General features: G+C 45.5%; 3 protein-coding genes across 3 annotated transcripts; 1 reads left to right on the forward strand and 2 right to left on the reverse strand.

The window, feature by feature from the left end:
* Positions 1 to 618: 618 nt before the first annotated feature.
* On the forward strand, positions 619 to 10664 carry LOC306701889 (uncharacterized protein). The gene is made up of 6 exons (XM_079167320.1): positions 619 to 761; positions 2947 to 3389; positions 6318 to 6435; positions 7022 to 7094; positions 7202 to 7427; positions 8281 to 10664. Exons 2-6 carry the CDS (start codon positions 3212 to 3214, stop codon positions 8427 to 8429), a joined length of 744 nt encoding a protein of 247 aa, XP_079023446.1. The 5' UTR covers positions 619 to 761; positions 2947 to 3211; the 3' UTR covers positions 8430 to 10664.
* A 5182-nt stretch (positions 10665 to 15846) lies between these two features.
* cxxc5b (CXXC finger protein 5b) lies at positions 15847 to 18565 on the reverse strand. Its single transcript, XM_079168048.1, has 2 exons — positions 18313 to 18565; positions 15847 to 17446 (listed from the first exon to the last, which is right to left on the reverse strand). The coding sequence occupies exon 2, from the start codon at positions 17247 to 17249 to the stop codon at positions 16365 to 16367; it is 885 nt and encodes a 294-aa protein (XP_079024174.1). The 5' UTR covers positions 17250 to 17446; positions 18313 to 18565; the 3' UTR covers positions 15847 to 16364.
* Positions 18566 to 20268: 1703 nt separating this feature from the next.
* LOC306702296 (CDGSH iron-sulfur domain-containing protein 1) lies at positions 20269 to 23227 on the reverse strand. Its single transcript, XM_079167878.1, has 3 exons — positions 23078 to 23227; positions 21764 to 21966; positions 20269 to 21213 (listed from the first exon to the last, which is right to left on the reverse strand). Exons 1-3 carry the CDS (start codon positions 23139 to 23141, stop codon positions 21124 to 21126), a joined length of 357 nt encoding a protein of 118 aa, XP_079024004.1. The 5' UTR covers positions 23142 to 23227; the 3' UTR covers positions 20269 to 21123.
* Positions 23228 to 24132: the final 905 nt, after the last annotated feature.

A 24132-nucleotide genomic window follows, 5' to 3' on the forward strand; every position in this document is an offset into this window, starting at 1 on the left:
CCACACAAACAATGAGCTGCTGGCATGATAAGCCTGTCAACAACCTGTTGAAACGAAAAAAAAAGAAAAGCATGTGGAATAAACATCCAGATTCCTTCCTGCACATGTGGTGTTGTGATTAATTGTTTCATACAAAGCCAGCAGGACTTCCTGGAACCAGAGAAAAAATGAAGAAGGAGGGGTAAACACAGTTATGCAGAAACTCAGTTACTTAAAGTTAAAACAGAAAAAGACTGAGAATAAATCCCATTTCCTGTGCCGCTACACATGGAAAGGTTACAGAGCCTGTCAAGGGAAATTAAATTCCTCACGTCCTTGAACGTACCTAAAAGTCATAGGGGGGGGGGGGGATTAGAAACATGAAGCTATCACGCTTTTAACAGCAATTAATACAAAGTATATAGATTGGGAAACATTCTTTTTTTTTACATGGTAATATTTAACCAGCTGTTACTTTTATTTCCTCACAGTATTGTTGGGAATGTAGACGAGATAAGAAAATAAAGAGAAAGAAGGAAGGAGGAGATAAGTGCAGTGATGTCACTCTGGCCCACTCCTTTTTCAGTACAAATGCAGCAGAGCAGAGCTCAGCCTGCATACCACTGCTGCTGACGACCGCTCTGATCCCACACACACACACACACACAGACACACACACACAAAGGCACACTCGCTCACGTCACACACTCATCATACCGCTCTCACAGAGGCGCCGGAGCTCAGAGCAGTGCTGGAAGATGCAACCGGCTGGCAGTCACTGAGTGAGTCCACTTTCCCTCCTCGGGGTCACCCTCTCTCTCTCTCTCCCTCTCTCTCTCTCTCTCTCTCTCTCTCTCTCTCTGTTGTGATTGCCATTCCACGGCCCGTCTGAGCTCATTTATCTCGCACGTCTCTCCTCTGTTGCTGTGAAAACGGCCAGTGTTTTCTCACACTGAGAGACTTTTCAAACTTTTCTCTCAGTATGCCGCTCACACTCCTTCCTCTCCTCTCCTCTCCTCTCCTCTCCTCTCCTCTCCTTGTTTCTTTTCTTTGCTCTGCAGGCAGAAGCGAGTCCCGGGCCCAGAGCCAGACCTGGATGCCTTCTTCTTTTATGTGGATGTTGCTCTGCTATATTCTCATGTTGTGATTGTTGTATTCCTGTGTGGGATGTTATTGTCTGCGAATAGTTTGGCACGATATCTCTGCCGTGCTGCCGGGCCCTTGTTCCAATGTATATAAGAGGAGCTGCTGTGCAGGTATAAGGCTGCTCAGTGGTGGGATTCTTTCTTCTTTTTTTTTTATAGAAAAACTGACCAATTTGTGTGCCTTTGTGGGCTGTTTGGTATTGAATCTTCAAGTCAGGTCCAGTTTCTTTGTATTGCTTTTTTCATCACAGAGTCTTTTAAAGGGCCTCACAGCTCCCACATTGTGATGGAATGAATGACAAACACGCCCCACAGACAACGAACGAGAGCGTCACAAAGGCCTCACTGTGGAAAAGAAAACTACAGCTGAAAGAGACTTGAGAGGTGCCGGACAGAGTTAATGAATGAATAGATACTGGTTCTAAGACTAATCGGAGGCAGTTAAGCTGTCCGTGTATTGTGACGACCCTCCTCGTCCCTCTGCACTGTAGGCCTCCCTGTTGTTGTCCTGTTGGTGCTGAGTGGGGGGTCATCAGCTGCATGAGCCACGGCATTTTCATTGCACGTTGTGATCCGGGCTGTGACAGTATGCTTAGGAAACAAGTGGATTGAAACTACAGCAAGCTTAGGGTTTGGCTAAAGTTGTATTGGTTGGGTAAGAAGATTAGAAAAATCCCATTTTTCTGCGTTCAGTCCTGCGTCAGCTGTTAGTGGCAGAAAATATTAGTTTTACTGCTCAGTTTGGCCTCAAACCGCAGAATGATTCTGGTGTTTGCGGTTTAGTATAATGCCATGGCTCAACTTCTGCCACACCTCAAACACCGACTGAAAAAGGGCGATATTTCTCTTTTGTCAGCCTCGTATTGATAAACCGTAACGCTGGACCGCCCCGAAGTGCAGATTGGTGAACTGTTATCACAGACGCAGATCCTATTGGCTCTGTCTCAGCAACTCGCTGTGTCACATATTTCAAAAGTGTGTACAGGGTGGAGGCTGCTTTTATGCTGCGTGTTTACACACAGTTTAAGGGGACATTTTTTCTCTCTTGAGGACTAAACTGACTGAGTTCTGACTACCAGACAGGCTGTTAATGTCTGTCAGTGTTAGGGTTTTGATGTGTGTGTGTGAGAGAGGTTAGTGGTTGTCTTATATTATCCATACTGTTACTGTATTTATTTCATTTTAACTCCTCTTATTTTATTTTATTGTCAGCAGATTCTTTTTTGTTATTTAGAGAATATTAGATATCTTGTATTATCTCTACTAACATCTCTTTATCGTTATCAGTAGATGAAGTCATTGTTGTAGTTTGTCCTGCATTGTTTAAGTTTAGTCCCAACTAAATATATATATATATACATAGTATAGCTGTTTTTTGCTCTCTATCTGTGTCTGTTACCCTCAGATAGCATGCAAGTAATTTACGCCCTATATATGTGTGTGTGTGTGTGTTTGTGTGTGTGTTTGTCCATGTGTGTGTGTTGACATACTGAACCTGCCCCTGTTTGCCTTTCAGTATTTGAAAGCACAGAGGTATTCTCTCTGCCAACTGTATGCAGAGTAAACACTATGAACACACACCAACACACACACACACACACACACACACACACTACATTTGGTATTGGGGCTTATTTGCTTCAGGACTTTTGTGATGTGCCAGCCAGAACAGGATTGAATGGAGGAGAACTAAACAATACTGTAGATTTAATCTCTCTCTCTCTCTCTCTCTCTCTCTCTCTCTCTCTCTCTCTCTCTCTCTCTCTCTCTCTCTCTCTCTCTCTCCCCCCCTCTCTCTCTGTGTGTGTGAAAACCACAACAGCAACCTTCAGAGCCCAGTCAAACCGGACACACTGAGGCCGACCCACTCCTACACAGCACAGAAGAAGAGGACTTGACAAAGGACACAACAGTGACCTCCAGCAGTTAGACCGCACCCGATCCCACATCCTTCAAAGGAAGGGGAACCTGACTCTAGGGCAGGAAAAAGGAGCGATCGTACCCCACCGCTGAAACTCGAGCCGCCGGACGGAGAGACAGAGGGGACTGACGGACGTTTCTCTGACAACCGGGGATAAAGAGGCGAGATGCTGGCTAAAATCCTTGAGGACATGTGGGTGGACCCTGAGGTGCTGGAGGCCCTCAGTGAGGAGCAGAAGAGGATCCTCTTCTTGAAGATGAGAGAGGAGCAGATACGCCGCTGGAGAGAGCACGAGGAGAGGGAGGAGAGGGAAGGAAAAGACGGCAGCAACAGGCCAAAGAAAGGTAGAGTGCAACACTGGCGTCATTCTACTGGTTACACTGAAGTACACTGAGAACACGTACATTTTATTCCATGACACTGTAGTATGAGCATGATTTACAGTAGAGCAGAAGAGGGAAACACTGACTAAAGTAGCAGGAAGGATCAGGGTCTCTGGGAAATGTGGTCTTCGGTATGACGGGCAGTGACTTAACTCTGACAGGAGATCAAAGCTGCTAACTTACATGGTTTTATTTCTTTACAGTAAAACAGGTGTCGCAACTAATTTGGCAGCGATGAACTGACAAAATGACAGTCTAATAATGATTATCTGTACCTCGAATCAGACATTTATTCCACATACAAATATTTCAGATAATACGTGAAATCCGTCGCCTTCAAAGCAATTGTTGGGAAATATGCTTCTTTGATTTTTTTGCAGAGATTTAGCTCGTACGATTAAGCGGGTTAGCTTAGCTTTAGCATAAAGACTGAAAACAGCTAACTAGCTTAGCTCTGTTTGAGGGTAACCTGCACCTCTAAAGCTCACTAATAAGCTCACTAATATGATTCTATTATTTTGTGTAACAATAATAAGTTGCTGTTTTACGGGGGTTATTTATTTGCAAGGCATATTTTTCTTGGGTGGGCTCTGACTTTCTGGAGTCTCTGTGACAAAGCCAGACTAGCTTTTTCCCCCGTTTCCAGTCGTTTTGCTAAGCTAAGCTAAGCAGCTGCTGGCTGTAGCTTCATATTTAATGGTCAAATATTTCACGAAATGTTGAACTTGAATCGTTTTTTTTTCGCCTTCTAAATATGTCAAGTATCAGGGCTGTGGCTGCCATTGAATCAGACATGTTCAGAGAAAGATTTTAGACAACAAATACAAAATGTTACATCCTGGTAGTATATGAAACAGCATTATAAGACTTGCACGAAATATAATTTAAAGGAACAGTGTGTAGGATTTAGTGTCATCTAGTGGTTAGGTGTGAGAATGCAGCCAAATGAATATGAAGAAATCCCCAATTAGAAATTGCCACAGACTTTGTTGGCTAGTCAAAAATGTCTACTGGCGGTGGGATGTAGCATTTATGACCTCCATGTTTTTTCTTAATCATAGTCCTGTTTAATCCTCATACAAGTACCACACATTAAAAAAAGTCTGTATGAAGTGTAGTTACGCTACAACTAATCACTATTACTACTATGTCTTTCTGTCGCTGGCTAACATTTAGGGGTCTGCAAACGCACACTCACTCTTTATTATAGCTTATATTTCAGATGTTACAAGATTGTACATTCAAGCCCTTTCACAACTAATTCATGAGTAGAAATCTCCTCAACTCCGAGCGCACACGATACACAAGCTGTGTAGTAACACCCTCTCATGTTACCAATCTGATTAATGTGTTTAAATTACGCACAAAGTGATCGAGTCCGGAGTCAGTTACCCATGTGTCCCTCGGCTCTACCTTCCAGTCTCACTCATTTTACCAACCCTTCCTCCATTTAAGGTGTTTCTCTGACTCACCGAGACCCTATCGCCTCCGCACACGCACGATGTGTGTGTGTGTGTGTGTGTGTGTGTGTGTGTGTGTGAGACAGACAGCCTCTATCACCGCCTGTCGAACCGTTCTACCGGCTGAAAGCTGAATAAGATTGAGTAAGCCCTGTGGTTTTGGGGCGTCGCCGCGCTTTAAATTACATATCAAGTTGCCGCCTTTGTCGACTCAATCTGTGCCATGTCACTGGAGAGTGTGTGTTGTGTTCTGTGTATTCATGTTGCACAACATACAATCCAGTTAGTCCTCTTTCAGCCTTTGTCCGCTGCACTGTTGTCGGGAAAGGACGATCGTTACGTGTGCATGCAGGCCCATAAATGTCACATAACTATTAAACACGACTCCGTTTTGCGCCGCATTTCTTCATTTGTAGGTGTGGAAGTGACAAAGACGCACACCTCACTTCTGCACTGGGAACGGCCTCGGTGTCTTGTAACTCAGAGTGGGATCATAAAGGTGTGTTGCGCAGACAGACTGTGACTGATGTCAGAGATGGTCTTTTGGTCAGGTGACATCAGACTGAGACGTCCACACAATGTCCCCTTATGTGCTGCGTGACTGTGGGCAAACACGAGTCATTCCCTAAAATGTGGAGAGGAAACAGAGTGGCCTTTGTTTGCTGGTCTCTTAGAAATCTGTGTAGTCAGTCCACTGTTCGGAGCTGATCGTGTCCGTGGACTCCCACGGCATCTGTTGTCTATACTGCGTCTTCGAAAGGGCAAATCTGCATTGAAATCCTATTGGCGGAAAAGTGCTGCTGTACAGCTCTCTGAGGATTTGAACTTTCAGGCCACACCCCGATCAGTGATGTCATGGCAGGTGTTGTTTCATGGAAAACACCTGTTGTCACACATTGGGCGTTGGGGGGGTTATTTCTGCCGACTGAGTCATGATGAGGCCACAACTGAAAGACCAAATCTTTGTTGTGTTTGGAATTGATTTCTGATTATTATTATTTGAAGATAAGCAAACAAAAAAAAGATACAATGAAATTCATTATAACATAAGTTGTTCATTTAAAATGCATTAGGAATATTAAGAGAGTGAAAGAGAAGGTTTTGGGGCTCTCTCCAAATCCTACATTCGAGGGAGTTTCTGTTAAACCTGTTCTTAACTATGTTCTTTTCCTTCTGTAACCATCCCAAATTATTTAAACATGGTTTATCAGTATTCAATATACTGATGTTTTTGCAGTGAGACACAAAGAATTTACTCCAATTGAATAAAAGAGAGAGCACAAATGGGAAACAGTGAAACAGTGAAAGCTCAATACTGATAGGACAGCACCACCTTCTGGATAAAAGCCAGAATAACAATTCATGAGACGGAATCTTACTGAGGGACAGAAAGCTTAACCATTTTTAAAATCTGTTCTTTCTCCTCCAGCCGACAACAAACATGTGAAGTGGCTGCTGGGTCGGGACGGAGACGTGAGCGTCAGTGTGATCGGAGAGATGGACGAGTTCAGGTCCTCCAAACTCCTCCAGAGCCTCATGAACAACAGGTAGGCACACACACACAAAACCCCACAAAGAATCCTTTTAACTGATTTGCTCATTTGGTTTTTTTTGTTGTCATCGACCAAAGTGTGATTAGGAAGTACAAAAGCAGGCTCCATAGCAACAGTATCCGTTTGCTGTTTATAGTAGAAGAAACCCAGAGACCTTTGTTCTGCAGTAGGTTGATTTATTAATGAGTCAATAATGAGAATCTACTACTTCTGTCAAGCAACAAAATCCAGAATGTGCAAATCAAATGCAAAACTCATGTCTGTTTGCTAGATTTTCTTTATTTTAATTTGAACGTGAATGAAACATGTATTTCATCAGAGTTTTATGAGTGACGGACTTTGTCTCGTAGCGTTTCTAAACCAACACATGAGAACACCCACCACAATAAAGCTTTCACTTCCTTGAACAAACGCTCTGATTGACTTTGATAACTGAAGAGTGTCGGTCAGCGAGCCGTCTCCTCGTCCTAATTGGATTATAGAAGTTATTTGCCATTTGACTAACTGGGGGGGGGGGGGTTGATTCAAAGGTTAGGACGGCTGTCTGAGGGACTAAAAATGGTCGTCTTTGTCTTTCCAGAGTCCACACTGATAATGTCCACGGCATCCAGACGGTGGACTTGCTGACAGGAAGAGAGGCCATAGATGTCAGCGTGAGTGCATGTGCTTGTGTGTGTGTGTGTGGGGGGGGTTTTAAGCCTGGGGGGGAGACGAGCCGCGTGTCCGAGTCTCACCATCAAATTGTGTCGTCCACATTCAGGATGACCCGGCTTCCCCACAGGACCGGTGGTCTGAGGAGGACTCCGGCAGCGCCGACGACGACCCGAAGGACCCCGCCGAGGACAGCGACGGCGAGTCAGGCGGCAGCTCGGACAACCACGGCGACTGGACTCCTCTCTACAGGCCCCATCTCGGTAGCCGTGGCAACCGGCCGCCGCTCGAGGCCCAGCTGTCAGACACAGAGAGGACCGGCCCCCAGGACAGAGGTAACAACAGAGAGGAGGGAGGATAATCTATGAGTTACACATTTACTGACTCGCTGTACAGGTACAAGTACTACCACGTTGTAAATATACACCGTTGCATAAAACCCCAAACATTCTAACAGCTAGAGGACTTACATATCAATAGAAATGATAAGAGAAGGTAAGACAAACTGTAAGCAATTAAAAAAAATAATATAATAGCTACTAAATAGAATGTACACCAACAATAGTAAAGGTTTCCCTTTTACAGTGTTATAATATACATTTTATTATTGGATTATTATCACGAATGCGTCAACATCTAAATAGAATTTATAGTTGCTGCCGGTCGAGGTGGAGCTCATTTAATAAACCGATCACATGTTGCGTTTGTCAAATAAATGTAGTGGAGTACAATACTCTGAATGTAGTGGAGCATAAAGGAGCAAAAAGTTTAGGAACCACAGAATTATCCTTAAGTGCAATGCCTGAGTAAATGCACTTACTTTCTTACTAACACTGCTTGCATCGTAAGTCGTTGGTCAGAAACATCATCTACCTGCTTATCGTTGTGCTCCAATGAAAGCCACGCGTCTCTATTTTCGGTTTATTTTTTTCGGAGAAAGATTCGATGTTCTCAACAGGTTTTTTTCAGATAAATAAAGCCTTTATTGGATTCTCTGAAACATGCATTGTCACAGAGCTTAATGAAGGGGTCTGTCACTATTATGTTATATTAACGAGACACACGCTTTTCACAGCTACACAGAACACAGATTACACATTATTACAATAATATAATAATATAAATAAACATGAGCTCAGAGGTGAATAAATCTTGAAAACTCACCCTGCCTCCCTCTCCCCTCCTCAGAGAGTTCGCACTACGGAGGCCGCGTGGCGCAGCTCAGGAAGGCGTTTGCAGAGGATCCTCACAGCACACCCGCCTACACCAAACCCCCCGTACCCACCAAACCTGCTCACCTACAGAAAAGCAGCGCACCCTTGATCCACTCGAACTGAAGGTGTGTCCAGCCCGCGACGAGGCCACACTGCGACACAGAGCCAGGGCTGTACTCTAACAAACCTGTGCAGAAATAACGGCTCAGTTGGACACTGATGGACCGGGATGAGGCCACACAGAGAAAAGGATCCCTCTTTGAACCTGAGCGTTGTCCTGAGATACACTTTGTGAGGCCGCGATGGACGGACCGACCCACAGACGGAGAAACGTCTGGGGGTGGGGGGGGGGGGTGGAGAGAGAGAAAGACTTGAAAGCTTTTTCAACCGAAGTCAACCTGAATGAGAAAATGAAGCAGCTTTGATGTTGCCGAGTTCAAATGCACCCACATGGTTTGTGTGATTGACAGGCAGACACAGAGATGTCTGGAGACACACACACACACACACACACACACACACACACACAGACTGTTGAATACAGGTGGAAAAACACTGTGCTGCACTTGATAAATGAGCGTTAACGTTGAGTTTTCCTATTCAGAAGTCATTAGCAGAGGTTATCGGGAGCGGAAACATGTGTTTGATCAATAACATCATATCCTTCTGTGCTGTTCAAAAGCTTTAAACTGTTTTAAATGTGGTCCATGTAACTTAACAACACGGACCGATCCAGTTTATCAATCACAAGGGTGCAGGTTTTTTGTGGGGAATAAAAGGACTGAATTCACGGTAAATAATAAACTCACTGATTTCCAAAAACAGTTTGCAATCCCTCATGTTCACCTATGAACACACACACACACACACACACCTGCCTCCTGACAGCTGAACCAGGCCTTTAACAGTCTGCTTTCTACATGACGAGTGTCTTTTTTTTATGTGAATGAGTGAACAGGATGTCATGGCGTCACGACTACGACTACGATCCACCAAGCTTGTGGGGAATCAGTGTAGTATTTGAACAGTGAATGATGCTTTGGCTACTCCAGCACACTGGACTTAGTCAGAAACAGTAACTATGAGGTTAATTAGCTGACTCATGCTTTAAAAGGAGGGCTCTTTTATACTCTCTATCATATTCATACTGGTCCAGACTGAAATATCTCAACTACGATTGGATGAATCCTACTGACTTTGGTGGTCCCCTGAGTTGTCCTCTAGCACCAACATGTGGTCCAATATTTTGGTTTATGGCCAAATAACTATTGACATTTCTATCTGTACTTTATGTTCAGGGCTAATGATTAAATATTAGCATTCCAACATGCTGTGCATTGATGGTGAACATGGTAACAATGATATGTTTCTCATTGTGAGCATGTTTGCATGCTGACCTTAGCATTTAGCTCAAAGCACGGCTGTAGACTCTCAAAGTGCTGTGATTTTGAATGAGCTTTAATAAAGTTATAGAAGTTAATTGAGCGTAAAGGTCAATTCTTGACCTTGGAAACAGCCGTTTGAGACAAAATTCTCGTCACAAGGTCCACTCACTTGGCTTATCCAGAGCTATCAGCCGCATCACACAACCGCTATCATGTGACGGGAAATCCATACGGATGTCACACGATAACAACTAAATAATCTCCATGACAACGGAAACAACAGACACCACAATATGTGGCGGAAAAACAAACAAGTTGGCGGGGGTTTTTTCGAGCATCATATTTAATATTTGTTATGCGTTACATTCGGCCCCCGTCTGAAGTTCTGCGACACGCAGACATCAACAGACACTTCCATTGTGAGCATCTTCACTTCCTGCCTTTTGGCCTTCAGTCAGGTCTCCAGTTAGTGAAACACATGACCCATCGGACTGAGTCAGGGGACAGGCTGGTCATGGTCACGTGGCAAACTTGGCCGGGGAAGAAAATTGTACTTTTTGGCCCTTAAAAGCTAACGTGTTTTGGATGACTGCCCTGCATTGTCATACATTTTGGAGGGGCTGCGTCTACAAAGAGCTCCAATGCTGATCAACCAACAAGGATTTAAACACCCTCACACTCCCCCACAGCTCTTTTTGAGTCAGCACTTTAACCTCGTGGTTAACGTCTCATTTCGATTCTAGTGTCTACAGACTGCACTGCAGCACGAAAGGGACATCAGAAGCGAGAAAAATTATAAATCCTTCTTGTAGGGACACGTGATACCATGAGAGACGTAGCAGTACTCCATCTTAAAGCTTAGGAGTGTTTGAGCTGAAGTTACTACCTAACCATTGGATCACATATTCCCTTTACTTGGTCACTAATTCCCTGCTGACGCTTTGCTCCTGCTGACGCTTTAAACTTTTGTAATATACCTTTAATTTGTATTTGTGTTGGGTAATTCCCAAATGACTTTCTATGCATTTTATTGGTGTGAAAAACAATAAATGAATGCAACTGAAAGACTGATTTAATCTATTTTTTTCCTTCTTCTTTTAATTTAACACAGTTGAGTCTGTTCATATGGTTATAGCGTGCATTCAGCACGGGGGGGGGTTGCTGATAAGGGGGAGACACAGAGGAGCGGCCGATGGCGGTCACTTACACAATGATTATCTATTCAGTGGGATGCGTCAGAAAACAGCCCAGCGGAGATCAAACAGGGTGCACAGAGAGCTGATTAGCATGTGGTTTAGAGCGAGACGGAGCGCGAGACGCTCGGGGAGACAGAGCAAATGGGAGTCAGGTCACGGGAAAGCAACACGTCAGAGCCAACTCAATAAAACTTCTCATTCCTTCGCCATCTCCACACCCCGTGTAGCCTCCGTGGACGCGCCTCTGTATGTGGGCGAAGAGCGTACGTGCGTGTGCGTGCGCGCGTGCGCGCTCGCGCGCGTGTGTGTGTGTGTGTGTGTGTGTGTGTCCACCCATATTTCTTGAATCATGTGACTCGACACGAGCAGTCATGCACAGTGTGAAAGGCCCCGCTATATATAGTAGGACAGTGTTGGGTTTCCCAGCGAAGCATTGTAGGAGCCCGGTCATCTTTGTCCCAGAAGAAAGTGCGTACCGTCGACTGGTGTTTCTATTTGCTGAAGGTGTTAAGAGTCTGGAGGTGGATTGAGGACACGAGAAGCAGTTGTGTTTGCTCTTCTCTTTTCTTTTTGTGCCTGCATGATAGCAACCTTCAAAGATCACAATAAGGATTCGACGTGAGAGCAATAAAGCGCATCTTATCTCATTTTTCTGAATGAAGTCATTGTGAAGAGGAATAGTGAGTCAGGAGATCAGTTATAGTTAACAGCTCTGTAGCCTACTAAATGAGTAACAACACCTCAGTGGTGATGTCATTAGATTTGGCACTAAAGTTGCAACGGTCCTCTTTATTTATTCTTAACTTCGATGTTGAAGAATTGATGTGTAAAACAGTTTACTGTGTTTAATTGTTAATGCAATCATTACATTAATTGTAGCTACAGCACTTCCCCCTCGAATTTAGTGAATGTTCAGCTGAACATTAGTAACAATAATACCTGTTACTGATGATAATGGGCACTGACAAATGAATACAACTTGAATGATAAACCCTTTCATATTTCCAAACATGAAAGACTCTTACATATCTTAACATTTAGCACATAACAACTAGCATCAGCTCCCAGTTTGATTCCAGAAAAAAGTAATAAAATAATATATAAAAATACATTATGTTTGGTCTTCAGAAAGTAAAATAAAAACATGACCAGCCCTATTCTTAACCAATAACCTTACAAACACCTAAAGGGATTTGGCATAAAGTAGGTGCTTGTGAAAGACAGATTACGTAGGAAAATAAAAATAAATGGTCAAAATCAAACTAGTAACTAGTCTGGGTCAAGCTACAAAAACACTGATTCCTACATTTCCCAGAATGCAATACGTAGAATTGCCCTCCTCCTGTAAAACCCATGCCCTCAGGCTGGACTCAACTCCCCAGAGACACATGAGAAGACATGCAAATGTTTCCTGGCTTTGGTGCCTACAATTAGTGGAGTTCCCCTTTAAACAAATGTAACTAAACCATTTCAATAGTCACAAAATAACGGATAGACACTTTTTGCAGTTTAAAATAACTGTCTAAATGTGTTCATTCTTGCAGCTACAGACCAGTTTAAAGTCAGCCAAGACATTTTTAGCCACTGCAAAACAAATGATAGTCCCATCAGCCTCAGCTGTAAGGCTAATGTTAGCATGCTAACACGCTAAACCACGAGGGTGAACATGGTTAAATAATATCTGCTTAGTCAGAACATTAGCATTGTGACTTTGAGCATGTTAGCATGCTGACGTTAGCATTTAGCTAAAAGCGCCACTGGGACAGCTAGCAATGCTAGCATGTTTACTTTCAACAACAGTTATACATTGAGGTGGGATTGGGCAGATCCCATTTGGAGACCTTTAGAATGTGCAGCTGTACTGGGATTAGAGGAGATGACATATGAAACATACAGAAGTTAGCTCGTTGTCACTACTTTTTCTTTCCATACTTTTTCTTTTCGGGTATCCTATCTATTATATCTATAATATAGATCTTGCGAAAATGCCATCAGTGCTTTTCTCAATAGTCTGCGTTATTTGAGATTATGAGGCAAATCAATACTGGCTGATATTTTTGCCAAATAGTTAGTCATTGCTGCAATTCAATACCATTGATTATCATTTATTTCATTCATTAATGATTCACTTGAACACTATGCCATACAAATCAAAGTGAAATACCTCATGTAACTGACATGACTGCTCAGGTCTTTATGTGCTAAAGGTGGGAATTATGCTAATTACATATTGCAAGCATTTTGTAGCTCCATACTCACCGGCAGCAATCAATTCCACATCATGAGGTGGCATGAAAAGAAGCCGTTATGAAACATCACTTTATCAGCGTGCTTTGCCTAACTTCCTGGAACCACTGAGCCTTTTAAAAAAATCAGCAGCAGGCTAAAGATTAACAGAATTTTGTGTACACGTTACCTCCGAAAACGAGCACCATGTGAACCCACCTGAGGTTCATTATGTCAGAATGTTTAGAGAGCTTAATCTCTTCTATGTTTGGGTTTTGACCGATAGATAGTCCTTTTTAATTTCACAAGGACTTAAATTTATACCAGTAAGTTACATTTTGAAGCAATTCAATAGTCTTTGTGCTTGTTTGTCATAGGTAGCATGAGCCCTAACCAGGGATGGATGGTGCTGTGGTCGGTCTATTCTGAATCCACCTTTAACAGCTTTAAGGGTCAAAGGTCAAGAGTCCCCTTTGACCCTAGTGTCACCAAAATATAACCTGAGGGCAGATGAGCCGGAGCTTTTCAAGGATGTAAGAAACCATTGTATGTCCGCTTGGGAGTAACATGTTTCCCACGTGTTCAGAAGTGACCACAAATGGATTTAGAGGGCGTAATGAGGAATGATCTCAGAAAGATGCTGTTTCTGCAAAGCTGTTACACATTTTCTAACACTGGGGATACAGCCAGTGTAGGGGAGGGGGAAAAAAAGAAAAAATTCACAATGAGACACAGTGTCTCCAAGCAGACGCAGTGGCCAAAATTTCAAAGGTCTGGCTCGGGAGTGAGGGTCCGCCCAGCTCCAGCGCAGGTTGCCTTTGGGCTGGCAGGTTGTTCCACTGCAGTGTGTGTGAGAGGAGTTTTTTTTCCTCCCTCCGGAGTGGGCAGGGCCGCTGGTGCTAACATATGTAAGCTCCACAGGGGTCTGTGACGGCACACACCGGCTATCTGGACAATGCACACGTCATTAACCTCTCGTCTCCCTGCGTCTCCGTCTCACTGCGTTTCGTTCGGCCTCCGTCGCCGCTCTCTCTCTCTCCTCTCCTTCCCTCTTTGTCTGGGCCCACGCTATCTTCATCCCCTGCTGTCCATCTCCCCGTCCCTTCCCTGCGTATCTCTCTCTCTCTCTCTCTCTCTCTCTCTCTCTCTTTTCTCTCCCCCTGTGGCCTGCTTTTCATCTCTCCCAGTTTTTCACCCCCTCTCCCTCTCCCTCACCCCCCCCTCCCTTCTCCCTCTCTGCCCTTCACCACGTCTCTTTTCTCCCCCACCTCCCTTCACCCTCTCCCTAGATCCGCTTTCCACCCCCCCCCTCCCCTCCTCCTCCTCCTCCTCCTCCTCCTCCTCCTCCTCCTCCCCCACTCCCCCACTCCCACAACTCTCCCTCTCAAAGCCCCCCCCCCCCTCCTCCCCCCCAACCCTCCTCTTCTCTGTCCTCCGTTCAATCCCTCCTTCTGCCCCCCTCCTCCTCCCTTTCTCTCCTGCCATCTTGCAGGCCAGTGGAGCCAGACTGCAGGCGTTCAGGGAGTCACTGGACCTGCTGGGCAGCGGGTGACACAGATTTCCGGTGTGTGTGTGTCTGTGTGTGTTAGCGTGTGTGTCTGTGTGTGTGTGTGTGTGTGAGAGTGTGTGTGTGTGTGCATGCGTGACGAGAACAGGGAGGGGGGATTAAGCTCCAAATCACTAGAAAGGCACCGAAGAGAGAGGGGGAGTGAGGGGAAAGAGGAAAAAAAAAGCTGCAGATCCAAGAATTTGAAATTCCCCCTTTGTCTGGGAGATGAAGAAACACTAGACTGTGGACTTTGACTAAAAGACTGTGTTCCTCATTCAGTGGGAGCGTTGCGTTCGCATGATGCTGGAGCTCGCTGCTTTTCTCCATGAGTTGGCAGTGTCCTGCGTTGGCTGGCGTGCTGTGCTTTCTCTCTCTCTCTCTCTCCCTGCCTGACAAACACACACACACACTCACACACTCACACACATACACACACACACACACGCACGCATACTCAACCCCCACAGATGCACACACACACACACACAGTCCCTCTGCGATCCCCCTGACTGAAGGCACACAGGAAGTGCAGCCGTGGCCCAATTATAGCGTGACACCTCGGGCCGGCCGTTGCCATGGTTACGTCTTCCCTGCGGTCCCCTGGAGTGTGGCGCCGAGGAAGAAGGTCTTATCACATCAGCCATCGTTACGGCAACAAGCAAAAAACCCACCCTGTAGCCTCAGTGCAGCTGCCGGTGTATTTTGTTTATAACGTGGTAGTGTGTGTGTGTGTGTGTGTGTGTGTCTACATGTGATCTACACTTGTGAATAAAAAGGGAAATTGCGTCAGTGTGTGAATAGAGGAGAGAGTGTTTGTTGTTGCGTGTGCGCGTCAGGTTCGGTGTGTTCCAGTGCATGCACCGGACTTGCCAAGGCTGCGTGTAGGTGCGTTTGTGTGTGTGTGTGTGTGTCTGTGGGGTTGCGATAAGGCTCTCAGCCACACCATTAGGTGACTCATAATCCACACAACCTCACACATACGAACACACGTGTGCATGTGTACAACCAGGAACACGGAGGCGAACAGACACACACACCCAATTAAAACGAACACACGCGCGCACACACGCGCGCACACACACACACACACACACACACACACACACACACACACACACACACACACACACACACACACACACACACACAGTAGTATAAACCCAGCCTGTAGACAATTACACATGGCCAATTTCTTTTATTTCAAAAGGGCAAACAGAGCTATACAGTACAAGTTGCACATGAAATAATTTAGCCTCGGCTGAACTCATTCATTTCTTACTGATGCAGTGACGTCAGAACAACAGAAACAAAACTCCCCATTAGAAACAAAACATTTGGCTCCTTTTTTTTTTTAAGTTGAAACACAATACATCCAAACTGGAAAGGGATGTAAAAAAAGACATAATGTTTTCCAGATATTTACAGTCTATTTACAGCATTTTTGTCGTCATCTAAATATTGACACACATTGGTATCCTTCTTTCTCTCCTCTCCAATTCACTGATTGTCAAAAGAAAGGATGGGAAACGAGTGTGGACATTCTCAAACGGAGCTGCAGCTCCTCGTCGAACGCGAGATCCGGAGATCTGCGATCCACAGTCCGAGTGTGTTAACATGGTGTCCTGTGTGTTTGTATCAGCTGCAGCTCCTCAACAATCATCCAACCGGGATCCTCTGACAAATGCTGCCACCACGTACATTACTATCCATCCAAGGCGCCGCTGCTTCTCTCTTGTGCCAGACCCAAAGTAAAGTCGGAGGCCCTTAGATCAAACCCAGACACTCTGCTCTCAAACCCGGGACCTCCCGGCTTCCTCTTCAGCTCCTCGCACTTCCTGTATTTACAGATCTGGTGTCCCCTCTTGCGATTGCGGCAGCTGCTGCACTGTTCGCAGTTTGTCTGACGCCGACACGGTACGCACTCCCCGCACCTCTTCCTCTTCCTTCTCCCGCCGCTGCTGCCGCCCAGGGAGCCAGGTGAGTAGCCCTCGGCCACCAGGCCCTCGATGCCCTCCGCTCCCATGGCCGCGCTCCTCCAGTGGCCTCCCCCCATCTGGAAGCCCGCCAGGGGGAACAGAGTCGGGCTGAAGGGGAACCAGGCACCCAGGAAGGGTTGGAAGTCGGTGCCACATCCAGAGGAGTCCTCCTCCTCCTCCTCAGGCCCCGATCCACCGCCCTCCCCGTCCCCCCTAGCCTCCACAACCTCCCTTTTCGCCGGCTGGCTGCTCTGCGCACCTAGGCCGGCCTGCTCCGTGGTGGCGGGGGTCAGAGCCAGCAGCCCGGCGCGCATCAGCAGCTCGGCGGCGTGGGCCAGGTGGAGCCCGCTGGGCGACTCCCACATGTCGGGCCAGGAGGGGGCACGGCGGGGCTTAGCGTGCGTGGGCTGGGCAGCCCGCTGCTGTGCCGGGGAGGGCTGGATCAGGCCTTTGACGTCCACGGCCGGGGAAGGGGTGGAGATGTAATGGGAGAGGCTGTAGGGGTGGTTGGAGCGCTTAAGGCTGGGTCTCAGTGGCTCATTGGGGATTTTAGCGCTGCTGTGGGCCTGATCTGGGGAGGAAGGGCCAGCGATGTCTACGGCAGTGGACATAGCAGTGGCTGTGTGTGGGGGGTGTCTGTCCTTGTGTGTGCGCGTGTGTGTGTGTGTGTGGGAAGAGAGGTGAGGGAGAAGGGGATTGAAGCCGATGCGGGGTTGACAACCGTCCTGCTGTTACTTCAGCCAAAATGGCAAGCCTTGGCCTGTGTCCCTATTCCCATTCTCTGCAGCAGCCTCAGAGTCCTGGAGAGCTAGAAATGAATGGGGGATGAAGAGAGGAAGGTTAAGAATAGAAATGTTGGAGGGACAAATACAGAAAGAGAGTAAACAAAAGAGATTGGGACTGGAGGATATTTCTCGGCCGGGAGCCACTAAACACTGTCAGAGAATCGGAGTGTGGAGAATCCGTGTTTTAAGAGAAAAATAATATATACATATGTAGATTTTTTTTTAACAAACAAACTGCTCGAATAGAGGCGAACAGGGCCATGTATCAGACACAGTGCATGGCTTGCCCGTGATTTCCGCATACAGGAGGCAGTATCCCTTTAAGAATTTCACGGTATATCAATGCAATCAATAACAGAGCGACAACAATATGCAAAGATATGCGCATATGCGCAGGTCAAATGTGGAGCGCGCTTTTCAAATACATTTTGACGACTGCTGTTATGTGTGCCAGCCAAAGCTTAAGCTCAACGCAGGGAGACTAAATAGAGGACCGTCAAAAAAAAACAGGCTGTCTTTTGTCTGGTATCGACGACGAGTGAGCGAGGTGCGCAACGATGCGGTTGCTGTGGATAAAAAAAGACCAGGGCTATATTCCGTGTCCACGTTTGTACCAAAATGTACCCCGGCGATTGAAACCCGGGACATATATGTAGTTACGCGTCAACGAAGTGAACCCTTATAGCGGGTCGATGGGGGCGCCCGATCGATCGTTTCGCCGCGATTAAGGTTACCTAAGAAGACGGCGCTCGACCGACGCCACGACGGGCTGACCACAGTCCGAGTGGTCGCTGCGACACGGCGCCGCGCGCAGCGAAAATAAGGAGACAAAAAAAAAACCTAAACGGCGAAAATCAACAGGAAGTATCGTCAAAGCGTCTCCCCTTACCTTCCGAATTTCGGCCCGAACTCTCCTGTCAAACATATGATGAAGTCATGAACTAATGGCGTGGTGATTGTAGCGTATATGGACGGCGGAGCTGCCGATTCCTCCTCCACCTCTCCGTCCCGGAGGGTCTGCAAACACTCTGCACGGAATTTGGGGGCGTCGCTCAAAATGCGAAGTGGACTCTGCAGCCGAGACCGACGTGGTCAGAACGACCCCACGATATCCGAGGGAGCACTCTGAACGCACACGGACGAGCTGTCGGTGTGTGTGTGTGTGGGGGGGGGGCCATAGGGTGACAAATTAAACCCAGCTTTAATATGCATGTGTGTTAAGGGACGTTACTACTCAGGAACAGTGGTCATCCTTATTTCATGATACAGTGTCATGATTAGACATATTAAACACTAACAACTATTTATATAGATATCTAATCCGTATTTATTTATTTTTTAAATCAAGACATGGACATTGTTTATTATACTATTATAGCAATACATATTAAAGCTGCATCTAAATGTATTGTCTTTAAGGTCCATAACTACCTCAATTCATTCAAATGTCTTGTTTACTCGGTGAATACACTTCTGTAATGTGATGTAGACTGGTGTCTATGTGGAGCAGTAGTAGAATGTGTAATGTATAATTAACTTAATTAAAACCACCTGTCTGGGCTTTCAGCATCAGCTTAGTAGACGGCATTAGTAATTAGTGACGGTAACACTGGAATGGCATTAAAAGAGATATCGAGCTTTGTATACAACACACGTTTATCAACGTCATAGTGTTGTAAATGTGTCAGATTTCGCCGACAAACTGGGTGAATTGATGTTTATATTACTTTAACAGCTATTTTAACAGTTAAGAATAAGGCGCCTGAGAGAAAAATAAAACATTGTGAATGGTCTGGATTATCAATTGTATCCACACCGGAAGTCAGTTTCAACCCCCATTACAAGATAACTCTTATTCTCATGTTATGACCACTGAACCTCATTTGCCGGCTTCTTTTCTAACATAAGGTCGACACTATGAAGTCATTATGAAAAACTAAAACGGAATAACTTAACAAATACTTTCTAAACTGTGTTTATTTTCACCAAAACTACTCAGAATTCTCGCTAATTAGCAGTCAAAGTGCGTTGGCCTATTAGCATGAACAGCCGACATGCTAATGTCCCTCTAAAAGCCAAGCTATTCTTGGTACAGTAGATATATATATATATATATATATATATATATATATATATATATATTTATTACGTCTCTCTCTCTCACACACACACACACACACACACACACACACACACACACACTGGTGAGCTGTCTGTTAAAGGTGACTCCTCACGCGGGGACGGCGGAGTCCACTCCACCTCTTGTGAGAGCCCTCCGCTGCATCTGGCACGCAGCCAGATACCTCGTGCGTGAGCTCGTGTGTGTGTGTGCGTGGCGTGCCTGTGCGTGTCACTATGGGAGCAGGGGCCCACCGTACTCGCCTACACTGTCTGGCCTGGACTATCCGTGTAAACACAGCGTCTTCTAGTGGTCACTGCAAATACTGCCACATCTTAAAATGGCCACTGGTGCTGGTGGACACTGCAGCACGGGCAGCCCCCCCCCCCCTCTCACCTCACCTCCAGCCAAGCCCCCCCCCCCTCCCCTCTCTCTCTCACACACACACACACACACACACACACACACACACACACACACACACACACACACACACACACACAGGTCCCACTGCAGTCTCAACACAGGGCTGTTTACTCATTATCCCTGTCCACTGTTAATCCATAAACACACTGCTCTACCTCACTGCTAACAGAGGTGAAGTTGTTCAGCGAAGTGAGTTTGATCCTGTGGGTTGGAAACAAACAATCGGAACAGTTTGCGCCCCCCCCCCCCCCCAGAGAAGCCCTTCTGAAAAATAAACACGAGAAAGCCTACGAATCAGATCACTCGATGAGTTTTATTCACAATGTACAGAACGACAAATCGAGTCAGAAACACCGCAGCCAGTAGAAAACAAATCTAACGAAAAAGCTAAATATATCAATCATATGCAGAATTTTTTAACACTATACAGACTAAATACAAGTTTCCTCAGATAGCAGACAGTAATCCATTACAAGCAGCAAGGTATAGTGTTACAGTGCGTCTTATGGTTGGAGAGGATTATTTCATTGAAAGAAAAAACGGCTATTTATCTAAAGCCGCTCTTAGTGCAAAAATCATAACACGTATACGCATTCATACGGGTTGTGACTCTGGGGCGTGGGCTGTAGGTTTAAATACAAGGCTGAATTCAAATGAAACGTTGGGCCGGCTGAGGCAAAGAGCTGCCAGTAATCAGGGTTCAACCACCTGCTCCACACCCATGGGAGTCGAGAAGGAAGGAGGGGGGGGGGCACAGGTGACACCAGACAGGAAGGTAAAACGCCTGCATGGTGAAATATTTCGTTTCAATCAGGTACGGTGAGAATTTGATCTAAACTCTTCACATTGAGTTGGGGGGGGAAATGCAAACAGCTGATTGTCAAAGTCCCTTCCTAATCTCTCCTCAAATGACCTTTGACTTTTCAAAGTTCTAATGTAGAAACGACGTGAAATCTAAATTCACAACCTTTTCTGCGCTCTCTGGGTTGCTGTTCTGTTGGGCGTCATAGAATCTCCACTGTTTGGTTAGCATTGCGACAGCGTCAAACCGTACCCGTTCGCTGTTGACACTGGTGGCGGCGATGATGATTGTAAATGATTGGACAAACTGAGCGCATGAGAGAGGTAGGGTTGAGGTTTCCTCGACCCGGTGGCTTAAGCGTCCTTCTTCTTGATGATGAGCGGCCCGACGTTGTCCCCGGTCTCATCGTTGTGTTTGGCGTGGGCTCCGTCACAGTACGGGAACTGTAAGCAGAACGAGGAACGTTAGAGGAAAACAATAAGTCCCTTGCACAAAGTTTAAGACCTTTGTACGTTACGATACGAGTGAACACAGTTAGCAAATACCAAACCTCCCAGAATGCACCTGAGAACTATGACAGAGAAACACACAGGTTAGCTGCGTTACCCTCGGCCTCGAGGGGACAGAAGACCTTTTGTTTTTTTTATCTTTGAGATCATCATGAAGTTAAATACGGAAACAGCTCTACTCAAGTCCCCTAAACCCAAGTGGTTAAAAATAAGCAAAATATTCAACTTTACAGACTTAAGCGTTGTGGTAACTTTGATTTTCCTTGTTCTTTATTCAACGTCAATGAAGAGAATTAAAGTTCTTGTTTACGCAAACGACTTCTCTCCATTTCGAGGACACCCTTTGGGTTCATTTCAGTATACGAGGTCTATTATTTTAAGACAAAATGAAAGCTTCCCACTCAGTTAAATTCAGATTCTTACCAAAGTAAAATGAAAAAGTGTTTAATTTAACAAACAACAGTAACAGCTACTGAGGCCCGACCTTCTTTGACTTCCAGCAGCGGCAGTACACGGCCTTGGTGCCGATGTCCTCCATGTCGAAGCTGTGGACCACTTTGGGGCTGTCTTTACTGATGGACGTGTTCACCTGGCCCTTTTTACAGCTGCGCCCGCTCAGGTAATGGCTGACCAGGAAACCTCCAACGGCTGCAACCACTGCGACCGGCACGGCCACCACGAAGTGCTCTGGAGAGAGACAGGCGGTCACAGTGAGCATACAGACACAGAACACACCTTTCTCTGTACCGCTTTCTGTTATGCTAATAAATGTGTGGACGAAATATTAGACATCTCCCAAATTTAACGCAATGCAATCTAATGTTACCACAAACGTTGGCCTCCATTATGACCACAGATGATGACTCAACACCTCTCTTGAGTGACTTGCATAGGTTCATGGTATCCAACTGCCTGTTTAAGTACCATTGGTATGTTAAGTTTTTATTACTAAGTCTATGTTAAACACTGGTTTTCTGTACAATTCTGTAGGTCAAGGCTATTCAAAGCCTGGAATTAACATTTTATGGTGAAATTGTTCTCACTAAAAAAAAAGACACATCCACCTTTCACCCGTTGGAAGTGTAACAAAAACACTAAGGTTTCGGATGGCTCATGGTTTTGTTGTTAAAGACAGGACTTCCTGGGTCTAAAAGAGATCCGTCTTCCTACAGGTTGGCCATGTTGCATCACCAGAGGAAGGACTGCTAATGAACGGGGCCCCGTCTATCAGATGCAGAGGAAAACTGAAAACTTAAGGAGATGCGTGCAGTGGCCTGTCATGTTGGCTTTGTTTATTACAAGGCTAAGGAGAGGCGTATCCAGCATCACATGACGTAGAGCCGTAACACCAGAGGACCAGGGGCCATGCTGTCAGTCTGGATCAGCCAGTTCAGTGATTAGCTGCTTCGCTGGAGGCCATAATACATTAAGATATTCCTGGAAGTAGATGCAGGGATCGCCTCCAAGTACGGCCTCCGCAGGTGGGCCTGGACTGTCAAAGTCACCGCCTAAAGTTCCAACACATCTGACTGGCCAGTTAACTTAGCTAGCTAAGTGGCTGGTAGTCAGTTAACGCAAGGAGCGGTTTTAGAAATTAGAGAACCATTTAAAGATATGTGCGCTTCATATAATAGTCTCAAAACAGCCGTTATCCAACGAACAACTTTGACCGTGAGTTTAGTTGTCAGTGTTGCTAGTCTTGGGTCATGTTAGGATACAGATGTTAAGTTTACGTTGCGCGGCAAACCAAAACACTCATTTAATGCTAGCGTGCTGTTAGCTAACTTGAATACTTTACCTTTTGACAACCTGAATCCCGATGTGGGTAACGCGGGCATCGCTGCTAAACTTGGGGCTGTCATATTTCCCCTGCTCGGTGTTTTGTTTGTGTTCTGCGCTCAACAGCAAGGTCATCCGGGGAGTCTTCCTGAAGTCTGTCAGCTCTACAGGCGCTGTGCTCCGCCTCATACGTCACTGTGTGGCAACCAATCAGGTCTGAGGAGGAGGGGGTGGATATAAAATATGCTAAATAGTCTTCGGCGCACTTCCGGCTTCGCTTTACTGCGACGCTCGTTACATTCTCAAATGTAACGAGAATGTTACATTTGATCCATGAAATGTCTTTCTCTGGATATTTAACATGTAAGGGGTTTCACGTTAACCCGTACAAAGATAAGGTGTCCACGTGGATACCTTTATATTGTTAAATACAATTGAATTATTGACAGTAATTTGACATCCGTTTTCCGAAGCTTTTCACAGCCACATTTTACAATAAATGACATGACTAACTGATTCTGTAATTGACTGCTGTATGTAACCGCTGTGACTTTGCTGTCCTGGTAGATATTTATTATTTAACATTCATGCCGTATTGCACGTCGGTTGTTGCCAGAGGGTTTCAGTGGAGGAGAATCATCTTGATGGCTGCGATCTTTGTCCAGTCCCATTTCCCCTCCGAGAAGTATTTGCTCTTTAAACCATGTTCATGGAAGATGAGCCACAGCCGTGTTTTCTGCGTTTAATTTGATGAACCAGTCTACTCGTTTAACAGAAAAAGGTTCCGTTCCATCTTGAGAAACTTTTTGTTGATACATGAACACGGAGTCGCCACAGATTAAAATGTAATGCACTCCAATTACTTTACATAAAATCACCAGCAGAGGGCCACACAACAATCTACCATCTTGAGCATTTTAAGTTTTGTAACATTTGAAAAAAAGATAAAAAACACTTGAATTTTAAGTGCCATAGCCCAGTGTAATCACCTAGGTATGCTAGAATATATTAATGTAATCATCGTGTAAATGCATTCTTTTAAACCATATATTGAGTTTAATATAAATTAGAGCA

This window comes from Pholis gunnellus (assembly GCF_910591455.1).
Source record: "Pholis gunnellus genome assembly, chromosome: 10".
Classification (NCBI taxonomy): domain Eukaryota; kingdom Metazoa; phylum Chordata; class Actinopteri; order Perciformes; family Pholidae; genus Pholis; species Pholis gunnellus.